Source organism: Grammomys surdaster, unplaced genomic scaffold (genome assembly GCF_004785775.1).
Source record: "Grammomys surdaster isolate TR1022 unplaced genomic scaffold, NIH_TR_1.0 125901, whole genome shotgun sequence".
NCBI lineage: Eukaryota > Metazoa > Chordata > Mammalia > Rodentia > Muridae > Grammomys > Grammomys surdaster.
This window is the reverse complement of record NW_021620725.1, coordinates 374352-398773: the sequence shown is the minus strand read 5'-3', so window position 1 is coordinate 398773 and position 24422 is coordinate 374352. Positions and strand designations below refer to the sequence as shown.

The window sequence follows — 24422 nt, the reverse complement described above, 5'->3', positions numbered from 1 at the left end:
GAGAGAGAGAGAGAGAGAGAGAGAGAGAGAGAGAGAGAGAGAGAGAGGCAGTTAGAAACAAAACCACTTATAAGTAGTGGACTTTCCAACTTGGAAAAAATAAAGTCAGAAAACAGTAAACTTTGTGTTTGTTTGATTTTATAAAGCAACGAGGGTTTTTGAAGGTAATGAAAGGGATAAAAACATATGTCCTCATATTTCCTCTGATATCGGTCACTTCCTTGTTGTCTATTGTCCTAACTTAGACGTAACTAAATAATATTTTCACTGAGAAATATTTAAAAGATGCATAAAAGCAAGTAGGTGCCTTAAAATCCCCTAAAGAAAATGTGACGTTTATCGTATTTCAAAGACCACTAGTAGAGACATACTAAAAAAAAAAAAAAAAAAAAGAAAGAAAGAAAGAAAGAAAGAAAGAAAGAAAGAAAGAAAGATTCTAAAGATCACTCATCCATGGCTTGACTGGGTGAAACCGTGGATCTGAAATAGTTTGGGCTGTCACAGGTTTGATTAGTGGAACAAGTCTGACTGTCAGATTCTCATGGCAGGAAGGGAAAATGCTCGTCCCTTTAACTGCAGATTCAAAACCGAGGCTTACCATGCTTAAGTGGTCCCTAGAGATTTGTACTTGGGACTCAAGATCTGCCCTGGAGGTTGAGATGCAGAGATGATTTTCTCAGTGATAACTGGTAATGGAAATCTTTTTTTTTTTTTTTTGGTAATTCTTTAAAAGTCACTGAAATCTCAAAACCAGCATGACAACACTAGATGACATGGAAACATGAGTGGGAAAGTCTGACAGGCCTTGTCTCTGGGTGAAGATCTACAGGCAATTGGTGGCTGCTGAGGAAGGGAAAATGGTATTCTCCAGGGAAGAGCTCCCTGGTAGGTCATCTTACCCCAGGGGGTCATCCCATACACGTGAGCAACATCAAATGGACTGACTCAACAGGTTGTATATGTGTGTGTGTGTGTGTATGTGCTCGCAAACACGTGGACACGCAAACACGTGTAATAATTGAAGAAGAAGAGGTCAGGAAATTGAAAAGGAGTAGGAAGACACGGGAGGATGTTGTAAAAACAGTACTTATGTATTCTCTAAATACATTTTTAATTAAGAGATAAAAGTTCATGGAAGGTCCTAAGTTTATACATGGCTCCCAATAGAGAAGGAGAAGAGGGAACCACTCAGACAGGGACTGAGGGTAAACCTTCACGTGTGTCAGTGTTTTGCAGGTTAAAGAAAATTCTGACAAAGATCAATCAATTCTTTGAATTCAGAAATACGATACAACAAAGGAGCCTAACACATGAATAGCACTGCTTCACCAGAAGAACTGGCACAGATGTCCGGCGGTTTGATGCAGTATGCTTTGTTTACAAGGTACCACTTGCACAAGCCAAACTTCCTAGTAGCCCTATGGTTTGTGGGAATATTACCATCACTGTTTAAAGCAGATGCTTTTTCACTGTGGGAGAGAGGGAATGTGAGACCATGCTTATCCAACAGCAGAGCTGGAGGGATGGTCAAGTGGTTAGGAGCATTGACTGCTCTTCCAGAGGTCCCGAGTTCAATTCCCAGCAACCACAAGATGGTTCACAACTATCTGTAATGCGACCTGATGCCCTCTTCTGGTGTGTTCTGAACACAGCTACAGTGTACTCATATAAATAAAATAAATAAATAAATCTTAAAAAAGAAAATCAAAACAATGAACAGTCAGACCTGCCAAAATAATTCAGACGCCAGCTCAGATTGGCCTTCACTTCCCAATGGGCTATTGTCTTTAAATAAAAACAAAAGCAATACTGACCTAAAATGTATGAAGCATGTTTAAATCAATACCTGAAACTGCGTCACTACAGGTGCTAGGGATCAATATATTATTTTAGAATTTGGCAAGTGAAGCATTTGTTCCCTGTTTCTTTACAAGCAGCAGCTTACACTAACGGAACAGCCAGGGGGAAACTGCTTATCACAGGCCTACAGCTCATGATAAAGAATCTTGCCAGAAAAGAAATCAGGTTTCTTGTCCACGTCGGTCTGTCAGGGCCTGTCATGATAACTATCATGACCCTTTAGAGCTTGGATTCTTCCAACTGAACTGTAAGTAGGATTTCTCTAAAACATAGTAGTTCATGGTGCAGTGATGGGCAATGAATGAATGAATGAATGAATGAATGAATAAAAATGAGCTACATGCTGGTTTAAAAATCTTCTAGTAGCTAGGCTGATAAGGCAAAAACCGATAGGTAAAATAAATTTTAAAAACAGCCCGATCTTAAATATAGTACCATTTAAACACATAGAAAAAAAATCAGCAAAACATTTGATACTGTTTTTATCTGGTCTTTGAAATCTGGTGTGTACTTGACATATCTGTTCAGACTAGCCACTCCAGCTCCCTGTCTCTGCGTAACAGCACAAACTTACAGAATTCGTTCCATAACACAGCACGTAATCAGGCTGTGCCCCCCCCATAATATCAGCTCTGTATTCAGTGATCTCAGCCCTCAAGGACCCTCACGACCTACTGATGTCATTTTCACAGTGAAAGAGAGAAATATCAGAAGTGATTTCTACAGACTGAATGCTTGTGTCTCTCACCTCACCCATTCTTCACAGGGTGAATCCTAATCTCCTCAAATGATGTCTGAAAGTGGGCCTTTGGGAAGCAACTAGGTCATGGAGATGAGATCGGGGCCTTTATAAGAAAACACCTTGAGACCTTGCTTTAAATGAGACTTGCCTCTCCCATCCCTCTCTCTGCACTCTTCACCTTTTGTGGATGCAGCAAGAGGGTGGCTAGCTGCAAGCTAGGAAACAGACTCTTACCAGACACCAGATCTGCCAGTGTATGTGCTGCCGCAGGGCTGTTCATCCAGATAGTGTGTTAATGAGATATTCGTCCCCACAGCAGGCAGTGGTCCTGTTTAGGAGGAAGCTGTGGGAGGACAGCAAAGGAGACCTCTTGGCCTCAGCACACAATGAACCGGCATGTCCCGGCTCTTTACAAAGGGAGAGCTGAGGCCTCTGCATCCAAGCGGTTAACTCTTCTAAGTCCCTTCCCAAGTGTGGTGTGACTGCGGGTCAGCATCCTAGAGATTGTTACAGAGACCCCCAGGGATACCAATCCTGCAGATGCTCGAGTGCCTTATTTAACACGCACAGTGTTTTCCTGCAGCTTATGCTGTGTTATCCTATAGTATTACCCTACGCATTCTTCAAATCACATGACTAATACTAGCCAATGGGATACAAATCTGAGTGAAAAGTGATGTTGTACGGCTTAGGAAATAATGACAAGAAAAAAAATGCCAAATTAAATTCAAGATTTTTAAAATGTTTTTCTTTAAAGCTTGTGCATGCGTATATGTGTGTGCATGCACACATGTGAGATTGTGTGAGTGAGGTTGATGCGTACCATGACATCTGTGTGGAACTCAGAGGACAGCTTATACTATATACATCACTAAAAGATTAATGGGCGAAGTTATGCTAAACTGGAAAAAAAACTAAGAAAATTTCCTTTAAAATATAGATCTACAAAAGGGTGGGCACCACTTCCCCTCTTATTCAGTATAGTACTTGAAGTCTTGTCTAGAGAAGAGGAAGACAAAAGAAGTGTACAAAATGGAAGAAAAGTCAAATTATCTCTATTTACAATAGAGATATGCAGTATGGTTTTATACTTAAAAAGAAAAAGATTTTAGAACAGTTTCAGTAAAGCTGAAGGATAGAAAATCAACAACAATCAAATGGCAGCTTTTCTATATGCCTTAACAAACTTGCAGAGAAAAAAAATGGGGAAAAAAATCCCATTTGCAACAGTGTTAAAAATATCCATGACTAAACCTAAACAAGAAGGCGAAAGACCTCTACACACACACACACACACACACACGCACACGTGTGAACTGTATGTAGTTTTCATAAAGTTAAGCTGCTTGATAATGCCCTACCCCAAGAGTGATGGACTATTTAACAAAACCCCAGCACCCTGGCATGGGAAACTTCCCTTCAAGTTGTTAGTCGGGGGACTTGAAGACACTCCCCAAATAACATAAGCTATTGCTGTTGCCCTTGGTTGCCTCCCAGAATTTGAAGGTAAGACCTTAATGCTGAAGATATCACATACTTAGGACATATGACTTGGAGGAATCCAGATGGAACCGACCTAGAAGCCATCTCCCTGGGATGGAATAGCTCTATGGTATCAGAAAGTGTTATACAAGCTGCTAGGATAGAAGGTAATCAATAGTTCTACCTGACTGTAAAGTCCATGAACCACAATAATGACAAGCATGGCAAGATGTTCCCAAGGGTATAGTAGTGGTACATAAACCTTGGGGTAATCAATGGCATTTAATGGGCCTTAAGGGCCATTCAATAGGAGATAATTATCCTCAAGACAGTAAACACAGACATCTACCTGTGCCTGGTAAGATCATGGACCCTAGAGGAGAACTTGCTACTGCCACATTCCCAAACCTGTATAATTTCTTACTGCATTATAAATATGTATCCTTATGCTGGTGGATAAATGTAGTTCTCATCCCTCATCAAAGAAGCTCCCTTTTTTTCCCCAGTAGATGAAGGCCATTACATAAAGCTACAACCGGTCATAAGGCACAAAACAACTGACTATATGAGATGTACCCAACACTAATTGATATGTCTACAACACAACCCCTGTACCTAAGGGGCAGAGAGCATCAGGGCAAAAGGGGCAGGAAGATTGTAAGAGCCAAAGAATCATGATCTCTCCCATAAGAGTGTCTTCTCTATATGATAAGGAAGCTGAACCCATGGAACCTTTCAAATACAGCCATCTGAATAAGACCAGCACAGTGACAACATGGATGGAGGCAAGAGACCAAATGCTGGGTTCAAACTCCATTTTAGAGAACCTGACCTAAGTTTGAACTCAAACTACCAGGCCAGTACCTAGCATCCGTTTCCAAGTTATCCCCAGCAAAACACAAGCCTAGATCCAGTTTCTAGACTAACCTCAACAAGACCTGTGTCTTCGGGTTAATCTCCTCCAACAAACCAGTGTTTAGCACAAGTTTCCAGGTTAACTCCCAACAAGCTCACCCTTTCCCTAACAACCACCAATTAGGAAGAAATCAGAAGTTAAGTTCATAGTTTGGCTCCAGCCTCAGCCAAATATGCTAAAAGCCACAGCAGCACATCAATTTGATGCTTGCCAGGTTAGAAACACTCTCCCTTCATTTGCTGCTTTCTATAAAACCTTATCTCAATAAATATTCAGAACTTTTCCTCCACCAGAACTGTCCTGCAGGGCAGCAATGAGGTAAGCCCAAGCTAGCTCAAATAAAGACCCTAGTATGATTTGTTCTTGACTGATCTTTCAGGGTTCATGAACACTTCCTTGGTACTGCAGAGGAATCTCATAAGGTCCCCTTTAGATTACCTGCTACAGACTTCTGCTGAGAAAATTAACGACTACTGAGAAAAGGAAAGTTAGTCTTCTCCAGGGTTGAGCCCTAAACACACACACACACACACACACACACACACACCAATAATAATTAAAGAAGTGATGAATTTGAGGGGGAGTGGGGCATGCATGGGAGTAGTTCCAGAGATGAGGGGTTGGAAATTATGTACACTATGTACTTGTACATAAAATTTTTCAAAGAAATTTAAAAATTAGATAAAAAAGTTTCTAAATTCTTCCTCTCCAAGAAAGTAAGAAAGTGAAAAAAATAAATTGAAGAGACACCAGACATAAGATAGATAGTCCATGCTCGTACAATGTCAGAAATAACTTTGTGAAAATTACAATATTACCAAAGTCAGAATACCTGATCTCAAATTATACTACAGAGCCATAGTGACCCCCCCCAAAAAAAGCCCTGGTATTCAAACAAGAAGACAGATGTAGACCAATAGAACATAATAGAAAACCCAGAAGTGAACCCACACATCTTATGGACACTAATATTAGAAAAGGCATTAAAAACATAATTGAAAAAATGACAGCCTGGCCAACAAATGTTAGTAAAAACTGGATTATCTATCTATCTGCAGAAGAATGAAATTATGTTCACATCACTCACCAAAAATCAAACCCTGAAACTGCTCAAGGAAGATATAGAGAAAACACTTCCAGATATAGGTGTAGGCAAGAACTTTTTAAACAGGACTCCAGTAACAAAAAATAATCCTAAGAATCAACAAACCAGATTGCATTAAATCAAAAAGGTTTTGTACAGCAAAGGAAACTATCAGAAGAGCAACAGGAAGCCACAGAATAGAAGGGAATATTTGCATCCGTACTTGAGCTTGGGGAAGAGGATGTGTTAGCATGTAGAACATACAAAGAGTTTTAAAAATTAAGCACAAAATGACCCCTGCCAGTCAATAAATGGGCTATGAACCAATAGACACTTCTAAAACCAAGAAACAAAAATGACCAATAAGTTACTCAACGTCCATATCAGAGAAATGCAATTCTAAACAGAGGTTGAGATTCCATGTCACTCAAGTCAGAATGATTACTGTTAAGAACAGAAATGTAACAAAGCTAGAAAGAGTAGGAGAGAGAGGAACCCTTATTCGCTGTTGCTGTGACTATAAACTGGGCAGCCATTATGGAGATCAGAACAGAGACTGCTCAGAAAATACAAATAGAACTATCATAGGGCCCAATTATACTGCTCCGTGTATATATCCAAAGAACTCTATATTGTAGGCAAAGATGCTTGCATACCGGTGCTCACAGATGCTCTGCTCACAGTCAGGAAATGGAATGGGACTAGATGTTCATCAACAGAAGAATCACTAATGAACACGTAATACATATACACAATGAAATTTTATTTGAAGGTAAGGAAAAATGAAATTACAAAGCTTGTAGAAAAAGGGGTGGAGCTGGAAACTATTACATTAAGTAAAGTAACTCAGACAAAAGTTGCATTATCTTTTCAAGATTTTAGTTCTTATATGTGTACTTGTGTGGATGTGGCCATAGGTATAGTTCATGAACCTAGAAAGATGTCAGAACATCATCAAAAGACTGTCCCATGGTGAACAATGCCTTTTTTTCCTGGAGCCTCTCACAGCTCTCCAAAAGGTTGCTCACCAAGGCTTATACTTTTGACTGTGACCATAAAAGAGAAAAAGAGATGTTAAGGATGGAGAGGTAACAGGTAACAGAAAACACACAGGGAGGTAGAAAAGGATGACTGGGGACTAAAGAGTCTGAGAGCAGGGTTGTGGTTCAGCCAGGAAATGGGGGAAAGGCAGGGGGAAGGATCAATCCAAACAAAGTTTGAAAAGCAAAGCAATGAAACATATTACCTTGTATGCTAGTTTGGGGGGGGGGGCGGCTGGGGAGAGATAACAAATACATGCTTCAGCTTAGTAAACAAAAGGAGATGTGGATCTAAACATCGTTAAACAAAGGGGATGTTTTGAAAAGGATCTCCCAGGGCAGCGCGTCCCAGCACTTGGGAGGCAGAGGCAGGCAGATTTCTGAGTTTGAGGCCAGCCTGGTCTACAAAGCGAGTCCCAGCAGAGCTATATAGAGAAATCCTGTCTCGAAATCTAAAAAAAAAAAAAAAAAAAAGTTCTCAAACGTTATGGCCAATGTGGAATTCTGTTCCATAACCCTCAGCAGAAGACGGCCTGCAGGACGACAGAAGACCGCAAACAGCAAACCAGTTACAGTTTGCTGTAAGGATTTCTGATGGTGAACCCGCCCCAGTGGGAACATAGATTAGTTCCTCTCAGTCTCCACGAGGGTGTTCTCATTTCCTTGTGTAGACTTGTGTTTGTGTCCTTGTTCCAGTCACTATATCCCTAGTCACTTTCCTGCAAGGTGATTTCCTGTTGGTTGACTGAGCCCTGTGGTTTTGGATCTGTTTGCTCAGTGTAGCTAACTCCCAGTCAAGGGAGCCTTGGGAAACTTCCACTCCAGGGAAATGAAATGAATCCTACCTTGCTGAACCTGAACCTTTAACCACTGTTTCCATTATTTGTCTTTAAACTGGTCAGTCCGTCTTTTCTGTGATTTTTTTTTAAATGTCAACTTTATATTTACAGGAGTCCCTGCCTCAAGGCATATCAGCTGTTTCCTGGTGCTGAGTTCAGCTAGCATAGCCAGATGAAACCATTGCACGGGGTAAAGGAGAGGCAGTCGCCCATTGAAAGGCCCAGAGCAGAGGCTCTTGCCACCCTCCGCCCCCCAAAGCCCAAATTTAATACAAACTTTCTTCTTCAAGATAAAGGGAAAACAACAAACAAGAATGGATTGAAAAGAAGAACAAAAGATAAAAACTTCAAAAACAAAAACTGGACACTTTTTTTCCCCCAAATTAAAATCTTGACTGAAGAAGGATAGTGGGAAATGACCCTAAACTAGAGGAAGCCCTGCCTTACCGACACCCTGCGCGGGTTGGGGAAAACCATTCACCAATCTCCTCCTTTGGACACCGCATATCTCTATTTAGCTTCTCAATCAGTTTGGAGTTGGAAATGGAGGTTAAACAGTGTTCACTGTGGGACAATAACAAAACTTGATGGTGGCCAGCATTTGGGACTGTGGGGAGAGGGGGTGGCCAAGAAGATGGTCAGACCAGAGTTGGAGAGAAAGAGCAACTCCCTCAAAATCCTTCCTGCCCTCCATGGGGGATTACTAGTTAGTAATTACTAGTTAGTGTTGCAGATTTCTGGTATAGCCCATCACCTGTCTTACAGTGCAGCGATCCCTCTTGCTGCTATTCCAAACCTTCAGTAAAACTCTGCTGCAGATCATGTTCATAGCGTCAGAAGGAGGAGCTACTGATGCAAAACATACCCAGAGTAATAGCTTGGTCAGATGGACAGAGAGAATGCTCATCAGGAGAGATCAACAGTGATGTGACTGGGAGAAGGGGAGGTTAATTTCTGAGACTAAAAAGGTAAAATACAATTATTAAAATGTTGTCTTGGAAAGACACATACACATGTATGTATATTTGAAATCTGTCAGGTCCATGTTTATCATGTTTTCTAGGACTAGTAACATATTAGTAAAAATTCTAAGGATTGCTTACTGGTGTTAACTTTTTTTTTTTTTAATTTGTAGGAGTACACTGTCACTGTCTTCAGACACACCAGAAGAGGGCATCTGACCCCATTACAGATGGTTGTATGCTACCATGTGGTTGCTGGGAATTGAACTCGGGACCTCTGGAAGAGCAGTCAGTGCTCTTAACCGCTGAGCCATGTCTCTAGCCCCCTGTTGTTGACTTTTTTTTATTGCACTATGTATAGATGGTCTTGAAACTAATCACCATCGGCTCATAAACAAAGAGCACTTTGGTGTACATACATGCAAGATAGAAAGGGCATCAGGAAGTATTTTTCCAATATGTATTTGCTTTATTTAACTTCATCTTAACTATTCTTTGGGCTTTTTTCATTTAGTTTTGCAGAGAACATTTATAACGCTGTGAAATATGGAGAAGAGCATGGCCGTGCCCTTTCCCTTCCATATCTCGTGTCCAAGGACAGTCAAACAGGAGAGCTCACCCGCAGACAGAGCGACCTGTGTGCAGTAGGGGAATTTTCACAATTCTAAGGGGGAAAACCAAACCAAACCAAACCAAACCAAACCAAACCAAACCAAACCAAACCAAACCAAACCAAACCACAAACAAACCAGCCAGAAGGGATGGTGCATGCCTGTAATCTCAGCACTGAGGAAGAGGATGATATGTTTGAGTCCGGCTTGGTCTAAATAATGAAACTCTGTCTCAACAAGCAAGCTTGGGGAGGGGTCAGCTATTAAGAGCACATACGGCTCTTCCAGAAGATCTCCATTCGGTTCCCACCACACAGATAGCAGCTGACAAGTGCCTGTAACTCCAGTTCCTGGGGGTCTGGCGCCCTCTTCTGGCCTCTGTGGGCACCACACAAGCATGAGGTACACATACATACACACAGGGATTTATACATACAGATAAAATAAAAACAAATCTTAAAGGAAAGAACGAAGAAAGAAAGAAAAAAGAAAGGAAGAAAGGAAGAAAGGAAGAAAGAAAAATAAAGTGACTCATTTGTTTCTCAGTAAAACTGTAAGAAACACCAATACCTGTGATGATTTTCTTTGCATTATGCTATTTGATTTTTGGACGAAGCTGGCAATATACCCCAGAGACGCTGGGGTTTTCAAGATTCTCATCTAGTTCCAGGAAACCTCAGGGCTAGGAATTTGTCTTATGTGCAATATGTCGGCCAGCTAGTGGGCATTCTACACTGGGCAGCCAGGAGTCCCTTGTGTGGGATATGAAAATAAAAACTGCCCCCTCTCCACTGTATGAGATGGAATGGCTTTGCACCTAGCAACTCCGCTGTTACAGGGCACTACCTTAGGTTACAGGAGGTCTGGCAGGGCGAGCACTCGGCTGCTGTGGAGACAATGCCATAGGATTTGATGCAAGCTAGGAGATGGGAGAACTTGGGGCACTTTCTCAGTCCATAAAGCAGAAAGGCACTAAAGAGTAACGACATGCTTAAGTTAGTTTCTGAACTGTGACCCTGAATGAGAGTCAGGGATGGAAAGGTACAGAGGAATTCTCATCATGTGGTTCTGAAATGCCCCAAGGTGCAGGGCATAGTGAGGACCGCATAAACATAAACACATCTATATGCGTAGTAGAGACAGAAGCAGGTACGCTGGAGAGCCACTCCTCTTACGGGTATCTTATTTGAAGGGAAATGTGAATTATATGTACTGTCTTACATTATATAATCAGATAAGCCAGAGGCATGGTTGCTAAAATAATTCTCCTGCCTGCTTGTCTCAACACAACTCTTGTCTACAGAACTTTCACACACATCTTCCTCCTCCTCCCCCCATTTATAATCAGAGCCGGGGCAGATCACCTGAGATCACAGTTACAAAGTCTTTGACTCAGCTTTTAAAGAACAAGCACACGGTGTGGTAATGGTAGCAGAGACCTGCTCATTCTCACGCGCTTTCCATTTCTGAGCACCTCTGCTTCCTGGAGTGTCATAAAATAGAAGGGTCCATAGGAGATTGGGAACAGGTTTGTCCTCCCCCGCCCTCCTCCTTCCTCCCATGAACATAGCCATCCAGACTTCCCGGAGAAAGGCCCAGCTTGAGCCAGGATCCGCAGAGGATGTGGGTCCGCGCGCCTCTGCAAAGCCCAGAAATGGCAGCCACAAGGCCGTGGTGGGCACGAGGTGAAGCGGAGAGGTGCCCAAAGCTGCTGCCAAGGCTGGGGCAAGGCAGCGATTGCCTCACAGGAGAGAGGCAGGGAGAGGGTTTCCTAGTCCCTGAAGTCTCCTGAGGTCAATTCCCAGCGCAGCCGGAGGTACCTGGGGGGCTCGGCGATCACGGAAGTTGGGGTCAGCCGAGGGAGCGAGCTTCTTACCTGGCCAGGATGGCTGGTATGGTTGAAGGAGTAGATGTTCTCGGTGCTGAGGCTTACCACGCCGCTGTAGACGCGATCGAAATCGGCTCCTCTGGCGGGGTCGCGCGGATCGCGGCGCAGCTCTGCCGACTGCGCGAGGGGCTCTGCCCGGTGGCTAGGGACAGCTGCCCGCAGGAGCCAGGGCAGCGCGCAGAGCAGCGCCAGCCGCGGGCAGCCGAGCATGGTGCGTGCAGTGCCCCGGAGGCCCCCCGAAACACAAGCAGCCCGAGGAGGGGGCGAGCACGGAGACGGTCCTTCCGAAGCTGCCGGTGGCGCTGGGTGCGGGCTTCAGCAGCTGGGTGATGTGTGGCCAGCCCCGCCGCCCAACGCCCGCAGCGCGCAGGAGAGGAGCAGATCAAATACTGATGTGCCACCTGGGGTCTCCAAAGGAGGTCACGCGTGTGGAGTGGGGGCAACGGGAGGCGTGGGGGCCAGGGAAGGCTGCTTCTCCTTTCGACTTTTAAGTCTCCCCTTTCTCATCGCTGAAAACCTGCCACTCACCCAGAAAGAATTTTCACAGATTTCTTCCCCTTCAACCTCAAACCAACGACAAACCCCTCAGAGAAGTAGCTGCTAGTCTAGAAGAATCGGGCGTGACCAGCCATCAAGGAGGAAATCAGGTGCACAACAAACGAAAAGTGCACTCTAGCTGCAGGCAAGCGAGTAGAAAGCAAAAGAGAGTGCACCTCTCAAGAGGATGCACCAATTCGATTTTTCAGTTGCTTCCAGCAAGACTCTCGCAGGTGTGAAACGTCGTCGCTCACTGGCTATCCGCCCTGCTCGCACAGAGGCTCTTCTCAGACACCTGGCTTATTTCCTTCTTACTCTTGCTCTCCAAAGAGAGACTCACGTCATCGCTCCCTTGCCATATGTGCAAGTATGTAAATATGTACAGTTACAAAATATAGATACGGTCAAGAGAACAGTCCCCAGCCCGGCTTGAAGACTGCTTCCGGAAGTTTGAGAGACCAGATTTAGGCAGACACCCCAGCCTTTTGTGCTATTTAACTCGGCAATATTTTCTTTCAGATTCTGAAAGAATTTTCAGGATCCCAAGTTGCTTTCTTTGTTGTTGTTGTTGTTGTTGTTGTTGTTCATTTTAATTGGTTTATTGAGGTAGGGTCTTCCTATATAATCCAGACTGACCTTGAGCTCGGAATCTTTCTCCCTCAATCTTCCAAGAGCTGTGATTACAAATGGCTGCTACCCCATCTGCTAAGCCTGAGGGTTTTTGGGGGGGAAACATAATACAATGTTATGAGCCGGAATTGGGATGATCTTAAAGTGTAATGTTGAGAATATTTATGCAATTTCCCCAAGGTTTAGTGAAAATTAATAAACCTGAAATTTCTGAAGGCCTTTGAGGCTTGCTGCAGTAAACCAGTTGGAGTAGGCTTTGAGTTAGAAAGTCTGTCGCAAACTTTATGAGATCTGGGGATCAGCTCCTTCACGGGGCCGCGTGTTCTTTTGCGGTCTAGCATCTCCTTATTAGAAAGATAATTCATACTCCCGGCTGGAATTTGCCTACCCCCCCCCCCCCACTCGCTTGCACTAGTTTTGCCCTCGAGAGCCACAGGAATGAAGCTAATTCTTCCACACGGTGGCTTTGTCGGTATGTATCTACGACCTTTCGTAGGATCCTTCAAGGTTTTACCCATCTGGAATTTGACATTGATCCACCGAGAACAGTTATACGATTAGATGCGATTGGAAACGTATATTTTTTGTTTTATCAGAGTAGGCATAGACATGGGCTCCACAAGCCCTTCGCCTGAGCTGCCATTAGAGGTTGGTGCTTCTTCACTCTGCACATCCCTTTGGAGAAACCAGACAAAAATCATTCTTCTGTCTGGAATTTGAGGTTGATCATCAGAGAACAGCTATATGAACAGCTGCAACTGAAAAGATCTTTTGATCATTGTATTGAATTAGTATTGAATAAAAAGGATTTATTTGAAATCAATATAGGTGGCCTGTATACGAGAAAATGGAGTTATAGAAGACATAGGACTAATCTTGAATCTAGCCTTAATCCACCATGTGAGTTAAGCTAATCATCGTCTCAGAATCACAAGCTGTCATAAGGATAAGAGAGAAGGATGCACTTAACAGTATATTTTAAAACTGAAAGGTTTATGGACAAATATTCTATGAATATTATTGTACAAGTTCCAGCTCAGTAGCTATGAAAGTGTATCCTTGTAAGTAGTTGCTTAAATTTTTATTAATTCACTTTTCTGCATTTTGATGTTTTGCCTGCATGTATGAATGTGAATCATGTGCTTTGCTGGTACCTGAACCCCTAAGAGTGGAATTCTAGACAGCAATGAGCTGCCGTGTGGGTGCTGGGAACCAAACCCAGGTCCCCAGGAATGGTAGTCAGTGCTCTTAACTTCCGAATCATCAATTCAGCCCCATCACTTTCAATATTTAAAAACTGCTAAAATCTCACAGTAAAAGAATATACAAAACCTGATATAACCGGAAGAATCTTTCTGCTGCAGTCAGCTCAGGAAGCCAGGCTGTGTTCTTACAGCAAGCAGTCCAGAGTGCCAAACCTTGGCAGCAAGTGGTGCAGATGCTACGACTTGGTACAGTAGGTCAGTTGATCTTTGTCCTGGATTCAACATAGGTCCATCAGAAGAGGCCAGGTATGCTGCCCAACATGGGGTACACAGCTATGAGCCAACCCTAGTGTTTCCGTATGAGGATCCAATCAGAGCCTGCTCAAAGCCTTTCCTTATTTTCATTATAAAATTTTCTCACTTCCCTACCTGCCTTCAAACCTCTGTCCTCATTTTTAGTAGATGAGTCGCTCGCCAGAGCAAACTCTGGATAATAACTTCTGCTTTTGTTTGTGAAAACAAAATATATTTATTTCCACGTTTTCCTGAAGATCCCACGGGAATATGGTTTGCACTGTGCATCACTGTGGGCTCTAGCTATCTACCAGGTATGGGCTCACCGAAGCCCCTTGTTACTGCTCACAGCTCTCTGTATCTGCGTGGATGTGTGTTATGTCAGCATGGTTCCTGAACTCTGCTGTATTTGTCTTTGCGTTTCTTGGCTCTCATGGTACCTAGGTTTGTGTTACTGGTTTCCATTGCTTAGTGTTTCGTACCAATCGTTTTTATCCTTGTTTCGCTCTTTGTTGCCCTTCTGTTCTGAGGTTGCCTAAAAGTGTTGTCATAGAGTAGAACACAGATGTGGGCTCCACGAGCCCTTCGCTGCAGCCGCTTCACAGGTCGGTGTGGCTTCCACTCCACCACAGTAATTTGAGCAAACAAGATAAAATCATCCTTCCATCTGGACTTTGATATTGATCCACAGAGAACATCCTCTCTGGTGTTCTACCTGTCTGGAAGCACAGATTTCTGGCCTTCACTGGGAGGAAGCTAAGTATCCAGTCCGGGCTCAAGTTGCAAACTGAGCATGCATCACCTTTTCAAAAAGTTCTTTTAGACTTATTTTATGTGTGTGAATGTTTTGACTGTGTGTATGTATGTGCATCACATCTGTGTATGGTGTCCACAGAGGTCAGAAAAAGCATCGGATCCCCTGGTTGTGAGTCACCCAAGTGGTAGCTGGGAATGGAATCCCAGTCTCTCTGCAAGAGAAACAAGTGATCTTAACAGCAGAGCCATATCTCCAGCTCAGACTTGACTTTTAACTATCTTCTTGCAGTTCTTGTAAGATCACCACAGTCTAATTTTCTTCCTTCTTATATGCACATTCTATACAATCCTAATTCTTGTAACGACCTTGTTAAATGCCATACTTTTATTAAAGATGATTCGGGCCTTCAGTGATCACCCTAGGGATGATTGCACTTTGACAAAAAATTTTGAGAGGTACCTTAGAAAACAGTAGACTATACTGTCTTAGACCCAGTGGTGAACAGTTTGGGTTGGTATACATGTAGGGATCGTGTTAGAATCCAGCGGCTGCTCATGCCACAAGGCTTTACAGCAGTGCTCTCTTTCACAGGGTAAGCACCAATGCTTAGTTACTAGACCAGCGTCCCCTGAAATAGCCTCAAGGCATGCAATCAGGCTGGTTGGAGGGGAGATAGCACAACTGAGGCTGTGGTAATTTTATTGAGAGCAGTCAGAATCTTTATACCTTTATAAGAAACAGAATATATTGGCAATTGCCAGGATCAATACTGTTGTGGTTGCCAGGATACAGTGAAGTTCACAGGCCATACAGGCTTCACAGGATTAGTGTCTAAGACCAGTTGTCCTGTCACACTTCCATGCTTCCTTGACTACTAAGGGAACATGCAGAGAAACCAAAGCAGCCTGACCACTTCACTACCTGAGGGACTGGGTCCACCACTCAGAAACTCAGAGGCATATTGTGCCCCAGGACCCATGGACTTTAACCTGAAAAGCCGATGAATGCCGGACTGTCTCGACCAGCCAGCTTCTAAATCACAACAACAGAGAATTATTATTTACTAAAGCTTCAACACTATAGCTTAGTCTTGTTCCCAACTAGTTTGTATAACTAAATAACCCATTTATTCTAGATCACATTTGCCATGTGGCCTCTGACTTCTTCCATGTCTGGCCAATGAATCCTGTGCCTCAGCTGTTTCCTAGAGTTCTTATCTCTGCCTGGATGTCCCGCCTTTCCTCTCCTGTCCTGGTATAGGCTGCCAGCTCTGTAGTAAACCAATCAGAAGGTGACGGAGATGAAGGCTTATGAAACATGGAGACAGGTGATGCATACCTAAGTCCAGACAGCACCCAGCACATCACTGGTACAGAAATCAACATTAAAAAGTTACAAAGACAACTTTTACACAGTGAAAAACAAGATTATCCCAATGTCTCCCTTTTTGTCCAATAAGAGACTTTTTCTCTAACATCAATAAACTATATACGATAAGAACAATTAGGAGAACTATCAGGTAAGAATTCATTCATAATGTCCCAACCTAAAAACATCTTCTTAGACCTTAAACATTTTCTTAAATCCTAAAAAGCCTTAAGCTTATATGTGAGACTATAACTGTCTAGTCTCCAACCCTATTGGAGACCTAAGTAAACAGGAAATGCAGAGCAAGCAGCTTCCAAAGTTACATAAATGACAGAGACTGAGGCTGCCTAGCCAGTCAAGTTTTCTCCGCAGTGTTGGGGCATCCATCTTCGGCCCACTACCCCAGAAGATTTGACAGACTTATCTATAAAGCAGGAATTTTTGAAGGCCTGTCCTACCTTGACTCTGCAAAGTTGGTCAGTCGACTTCCTCTGTGTCCTGCTTGTCCACAGTTTGAACAGCGTGCTGTCAGCAGTTGAGGCAAGGACATTTTTGCTCAGTGGCTCGCTTGTCACATTTGAAAACTCCATATTGGAGGTTATTTGATGCCCATCATCCTCTCTGAAGTAGATTGGGGTGGCTGCCAGAAGCTGACATGTCTCACTGTCACAAAAAGCCTTTTACTATTATAAACATCTTAAATGCCATATTCTGTAGATACCTGAGGTGTCTGAAGAACATCTATTTATCTAAAGTATAGCTCAATAGGCAAACATTGCTTGTTTTTAACTACTTACTATCTGCTTAATTTGAAAACATCTACAGGAGGCTAAATAAAGCTTAATTCTACCTAAATTAGAGTCAGAAGGATAGAAGAAAGAAAAAGAGATCCGTGAATACAACCTCCTTTACTTTGTTTCCTCTCTGACCAAGACCATTAACAACTTGTAGCCTCTTAAATGACAACAAACATTCATAACCCACCAAACAACCAAAAGCCACCCAACTATCCTCTTGGAAATGGGGGCATTGTTTTCCTAAAATTGCTTCCTGCTTCCTGGGGGTGACTGCATCCTTTGGGGACGGTGGGAAAATTGGAATATTAGCAAAGTTTTAGGGAAGCTAGTTGTATCCTTGTTGTCCAGTCTCTGTGTGGTGGAAAAGTACAAGGCTTATCTGAAGTCCTAGCTGGAACAGCCTGTGAGGCTGCACCATCTTAGCTAGCTTTTTTGAGGTTGTCTCTCCTGGATGCAGCTTTTTGAGGAAACAGCTATTGAGGCTATCTGTGAGGTTAGGTCACCTGGAGTACTTGTCTTGTCTCCATTGGTATCTGGTCCTTTTGCTCTGGAAGCACGGACACTATTAAAGGTAATGTACATTTCTGCATTAACACAAGTATAGAATGTGCAGTGTGCACAAATCAGCTAAGGATGAGTCTTTGCTCTTTGTTTGGCAAGAAGGCATCAAACTTTATAAGTCCATTTGGACCGTTTAAACAAACTGTAGTGTAACTACATCCACTAGTGTATTCCAGCCACTACATAGGAAAGAATGGCTCTCTGCCAGCAGCGGCCATTCTCCTCCCCACTTCGAAAATAGTATATAGGATGCTACACTTAATAAACCTGATTTGCATAAGTCATCAGCTTATGCAAAGACGCCCTTCTTCCAGAGATTGCTTTAGTCTCTTTCATTCTCATTCTCAGTTCATCCTCTTGACACCTCCATGTTTGGGGCTCATATCCCTGCGGGTTTGGTTCAGGAGCAGAATCTTTGAAAGTTCAGATAGATCCTATCAGACTGTTATCCAAGCTTCCTTGATCTCCTTTGAAGCTAAAAATCAAAGGAGAGCCTCAGACTCACAGATGGGTGCTTTATATACAATGATGTGATGTGACTTTTCCCCCTGAGGATATGTAAAGAGATGGCTTTTTACCGCAAACAAGAGAAGATATCAATAGACCAGGACAGAAACTGAAGGGTTTGATTGGGATTATGCAGAGGAGCACAGGTGACTTACAGGCAGCTCTACCACCAGGAAGTCTCTCAGGTAACTGACTGGAAGCCACACTGCTAAGAAAACCCTATAACATGGATGGAGCATGAAAAACTGTATTATTGAAAAGACTCCTGGATAAGGATAGGCAGCTACACTACATTCTAGCCAAGTGTTCACCTCCTATATAGCCCTGAAGAATGATGGAACCTTGTGTCTTCTGAAAGCTTCCAATAGAAGGGGGAATTTCACAAATGTCTTTGTTTTATAAAGAACCCTTATTCAGATTTCTCGGTAGCTTCCATTGAGAATCTTTTCATCATTTGCTGATGAATCATACCACAAAGTTGAGATTGGAGATTAACGAGCTATCAAAATGCTGTCACCACATAAGCTATTGTTAAAATGTGTTTTTATAAATTAAGCAAATCCAGCTCAGATTGCAGATTTTTAAGATTTTTTTTCTTTTTCTTTTCTTCCCCTCCTCACCCCCCACCCCAAAACTAGGGAGTAAATATGTAGCAGATAGCAGGTTTACTTTTGAAGTACTAGAGAAAAAAACAGTGGTTTTCTCACCTCTGCTAGGACTCCCATAAGAAATAAGCAAGAAGCTGCATGTGGTGGTTCATGCCTGTAATTCAAAGAGACTGAAGTGTGAGAACCAAAATTTTGAGGGCAGCCTGGGCTAGATAACAAAATTATGTCACGAACCAACCAACAACAAATACACGGAGAGAAATGAACAAGTTGAAGTGTTTTTAATTAAAAATTTTATTTTTAATTGTTTATGTGCGTGGAGGGGTATGATTTAATGAGTGTGGGTGCCCATGGAGGTCAGAAGATGGTATCAGATGCTCTGGAGCTAGAGATACAGGGATTTGTGAGCTTCCTGGACATAGTGCTGGGAAAACATTAAAAAATGATTTCTAGGGCGTGAGTTGCTTGTGAATACAATAATCCTAGAATACTTGTAAAGATGAGGTATAGTCAAGTGTTAGATCCTTGGTGACTCCTTTACCTTCTTTGTATTGGATTTATCTATTTTTAGGAAGGGTATGTTGATTGACTCCAGGCTGAAACTTTCCAGCTGCATGACTCTGGGGCATACTGACTGTTGTATGAGTGATTCAGGAGCACAATTTACCAGTACTGTCATGAAAGATAAAGTTCCTTTTTGATATATATGTAGCCATGACTACAAACTTCCATAACTGTATGCTTAGATTTTTCAAAACCTACTTTAATAAGTAAGGGTCCTCAGATGCTTCGCTCCCCGTTTCTAGCCCACTGTCTGACGGTAGGAGAGAAAAGACGGTAAATAGGACAAGGGCGTGTTTAGATGTAGTTCTTTGAAATGATTCCAGTCTTTGTTTGTCAGGAAACCAGCAGTCCAGTTCAGTAGTGTCAGGATACTAACAGTCTAGTTTAAAAGACTCACCAAACACAAATCAGCAATGGGTGACAAGATCCAACAGAAACCACCAGGCCTCTTTGGCTGAAGTGATCAGGACCAGTCAGAATGTCAGGAATTTTCTGCTGTACCTCTCTTAATGAAGTGAAGATCAATGAAGACAAGAGACCAATGAAGAGCTGCACAGCTAGCTATGCAAGCACCCTGTCACTGTTCACTGAGTCCCACTTATACTCTCTCCAAACATCATGTGTTGCCCCACAGGTCTTGCTTCAGCAAAACATCATGTGAGTCTGGCTTAGGAAAACACCACATAAGTCTGCATCACATAACACAACCAGAAACTTCCACTTCACATAACAGCTGGTTCTTATGGCCAAATGATCTATTCCCTCGGGGATATTCTGGATATCCCTTTATGAGCCAATATGTATAGGCTGAGATGTTTCAAAACCTACTTTAATTAGGGTTCTTTAATGCTTCAATCTCCCCTTTAGTCCATCTCCCAATAATGCCTCATTTTCTTTTTTTTGTAATTAAAACTGCATTTATTATGGTCAAGTAATACATTAAAAGTGGGTATCATGATTAATTTCACGTGTCAATTAAGACTGTACTAGGAGAACAATGCAGATAAATCAAAGATGATTACCTGAGTAGCTGGCCAGAGCACTGTGGACTCTTGGTAGTATGCAGCTCCAAACTTCTTTTTTTAAAAAATTTTTTTTTGAACATGAAATGCTTTTTTATAGCATGTTTTACAAGGGGAGGGGGTAAGAGGGGCCAGGTGGTGGAAAAGTACAGAATCTTCTTGGCCTGTGCCTTGAAACATGTCATGGTCTATACGGTACACTGCCTTGAATTATGATCTACCTGCTATTCTTCAGAAGATATGGTACACTGCTTGAGTTATGGTCTCCCTGCTATTCTTAAGATGATATGGTACACTTTTTTGAGTCTATCTGCAGTTGCCAAGCAGGATCTTGCAGTTGCCAAGCTTCAGGGGACATTGTGCAGGTGGGATGCCTCATTTTCTAATACAATCAAGGGATTAGTCCATTAAATATGTCCGAGTCCTCAGGATCCAGTCATGTCTTCAATAGTGCCCAAAGATGGGGACCACTCTTCCAATACACAAACCGTTGTGAGGAACACTTCTTACGAACCCCTGCAGGGAATACTTCCTATCCAAATCATAATTATTTATCTTTGTCCTCCACCTCGTAGTACAAAATGTATTATACCATCTCTAAGAGTCCCCATAACCTTTTTTTTGTTTTGGTTTTGTGAGACAGGGTTTCTCTGTGTGTCTCTGGCTGTCCTGGAACTCACTTTGTAGATCAGGCTGGGCTCAAACTCAGAAATCCGCCTGCCTCTGCCTCCCAAGTGCTGGGATTAAAGGGGTGGGCCACCACTGCCTGGCCGTGTCCCCATGACCTTGACAGTTACAACACTGTTCAAAAGTATCCTAAACATGATCCCCTTCAAAATCAGAAAGAAAATTACACACTTCCATTATACGATGACACAGAATAACCATTACTATTCTAACACGCAGGCCTGGAAAGGAGAGATGGGAGAAATCAAGATTCAGCCACAGCAGACAAAATCATTAAATCATGTCTGTTATCTGTGGCATGTAATAACATGATCGGCAGCTTTAAATGCACCTGCGTAGCTGCTCTTGCCCATCATATCATGATGAGAACACATAGGGAAGTTTAAGTTTTGTAATACAGTTGACTATGGACAAGACTAGAGAATCTTCTAATGATGAAAATGTCTGCTTCTAGTCTTCTCTAAATTGGCCAAGCTCTTCCAAGCAAGAGAATAAAGCAGAAGAAGCAGCTGATAGACTGAATGTTCAAATGCTTAACAGGTAGTCCATAGATGACAATAGAACTGGACCAACAATTTCTGCAGCATCCTCCTCTTAATGGCTGGGATTTGGCCACAACTGATAGTTTCCATCCCAGAATTGACCAGAGATTCATATAACTTATATTTTAGTTTAAATCTTCATATTTTCAAACTCAGGATACATTAAAAATGTTTATTCTTATGGTAATAATTAAGATGATCTTCCTAGTATAAGAATAAAACAATAGTATAAAATCATACATAGCCAGAGTGGTGGAAATAATTGAAGACTTCTCTGTTGACCTCATTTGAGAATAAAAACGGTGTCATTGATTCAGAGATTGACATAGCAAGTGATCCAGCCACTGTCACTTGTGTTTGGTATAGACTCGAAGTTTGGCAGCTGTAACTTGGTAAAGCGCTTGTCTAGCAGAAGTAAGACAAGTTTGGTTTCCACAACAACAATAAAAAAAATCACAGAAAATGTTTTAAAGTAAAGAAAGAAAAACCAGGGAGCAGAAAAGGTTTATGGTGAAATAAAGACAAGGCTTGGGGATTCTCTGGTTAGATGTTAGCACTGGGAAGGTGAAGAGAGATTGAATGGACAGCAGGGTGTCTTATGGTTTGGGAGCATATTAGCATGAGCCAAAAAAAGCCAAATAAATAGCTTTCTTGAAGTACAAATGACATACGTTAATTTCCACAAGTTTAAAGCATACAATGTAGTGCTTTTAAACACAACACCTGTTGCACACGCATACACACGTGCGTGCGCGCACACACACACACACACACACACACACACACCCCTGTGAAGTCATCATAAAAGGATCATCTCCATCCTTTTCCAAAACTTCCTTCTTCCTCCATATTAATATCTTTTATCTCTAGCTGGCTTTGTCCTATTCCCAAGTGACCACTCACCTACAGCCACTCTTCATTGGCTTTCATTTCCCTCAAGTTTTATATAAATGGAACCATATGTTATTTATTTGGTTTCTTTCATTCAGCACAGTAACTATGAGATACATCAAGGCTATTACAGCAATTGTTTGTTATTATTGCTCACTGAGCAGTGTTTCCCTGTGTAGATATATAACAATGTGTTTTCCCATTTATCTGTTGATGAGTGTTTATCTGGGATAATAGCTTTTGGCTATTACAAATAAAGCTGCTGCAGGCTGTCATGTATATGTCTTTGTAGGACTATATATTTTCCTTCCTCTTTGATAAAGATCCAGAATTGGAATAACTGCATCACAAGTGGGCTCCAGACACCTTGAGATATCTCTATCTATCTATCTATCTATCTATCTATCTATCTATCTATCTATCTATTACACACACACACACACACACACACACACACACACACACACACATATATCCATAGTTGAAACATACTTTGGAAAGATTTCTATTAGTCTGTGGGCTTTTTTTTATTTGTTAACAGAAAGTGTGGAAAAATTCCACTTTAATGAAGTCAAATTTATCTTATACTTATGGATTATGTTTGCCCAATGCACAGTTTTTTCAGTGTTTTCTGTTTTATAGTTTTACAATAAGTTGTGTGTATGTGCTGTATGTGCACACACATGAAGGTTAGAGGTCAATATCAAGCAAGTTAATCCACAATTTTCAACATTACTTTTTTGGTACAGTATCTCCCACTGGACCTAGAGCTCAATTCTACCAGCCTGCTAGCTGATGAACTCCAGGGATCTTTGCCTCCCAACACTAGGATTATGTTCTAGTTTCTTTTGCCTTTACTTTGATAAAACATCCTGATCAAAAGTAACACAGAGGAGGGAAAGGTTCACTTGGCTTAAAATTCCAGATTACAGTTCATTAGGGAACTCAGGACAAAAACTTGATATATTTGCTATTCCACGCAGTGTAATCTCAGACCTTCGAACTCACTTTTCCAGCCAAAGAGCACAGCAGGAACACTTGAGACTACTGCTTGCAGACTGGCTTGTCCTCATTTTTTTTTTTTTTTTTTTTTAGAAAAAAAAAATACAATTCAGGGATGAACTGCCTGCCTGCCTAAGGATGGTGCTGCCCAGAGTGGGCGGGGCTCTTCTACCTCAATCAATAATCAAGGTAATTCCCCACAAACAGTCAGCAGGCTAATCTGATATATGTAGGTCCTAAATTGAGGCTCTCTTCTCAGGTCGTGAGAAGTTGGCATTAGAAATTAACCAGAACAGGTTACAAGTGTATATCACCATGCCTGGCTTGGGGATAGTACTCGGGTCTTCCTTTTTCTGCAGCAGGCACTTTTCAGGCTGAGCTATTTCTCCAGTCCTGTGATCCTTCTTCAATGAACTTCTTGAATACAGTAAGTATAGTGATAAGATCCAGCATTTTGCATATGGAGATATAACTATTCCAGCAAGATTCATTTTTAAAAGCTACCATTTCTCCACCTTTATGAAACAATAATTTTCCACCTTTGTATGAGCTTATTTTGAGTTTTGTTTTACTTCATTGATGACTGTCTACCCATTGAATGACTGTCTACCCATATCATGACATTATGATTACTATAATCGTTATAATAAGTTTTAAAATCAGGCATTTTTAGAAATCAAATTTTGTTCTTTTGGTTTGGGCTATTGTAGGTCCTTCTGTATTTTCACAAGAATTTCCCAATCAGTTCATTATTTTTCTAAAGAAAATGTTCAAAATATATAAAATCAAACTATACAAATTTTCTATCTGTCTGTCTGTCTGTCTGTCTGTCTGTCTATCTATCTATCTATCTATCTATCTAATCTATCTTCATATTGTAGGGTTGTGGGTCTGCGTCTGCTCCACCACTGGGCACGGCTGCTTCAGGAGGTAGAACACAGGGAGTTTGACTGTGCTTATCTGGCACTGCTGCTGGGTGTGTGCTAGGCGGTGGAAAGCTCACGAGGTCGGATTGAATCGTGGGGG

General features: G+C 42.0%; 1 protein-coding gene across 5 annotated transcripts in view; it reads right to left on the bottom strand.

The window, feature by feature from the left end:
* Nucleotides 1–11943, bottom strand: part of Sidt1 (SID1 transmembrane family member 1) — an 86049-nt gene extending 74106 nt beyond the window's left edge. For 2 of the 5 annotated variants that reach the window (XM_028752410.1, XM_028752412.1), the window contains exon 1: nt 11413–11943. In XM_028752410.1, coding sequence (XP_028608243.1) covers nt 11413–11634 — 222 coding nt within the window. In that variant the 5' untranslated portion in view covers nt 11635–11943. The remainder of the gene's footprint in view (nt 1–11412) is intronic. The other 3 variants (XM_028752413.1, XM_028752414.1, XM_028752411.1) reach the window with 2 other exon arrangements.
* Between the last annotated feature and the right edge of the window lie 12479 nt (nt 11944–24422).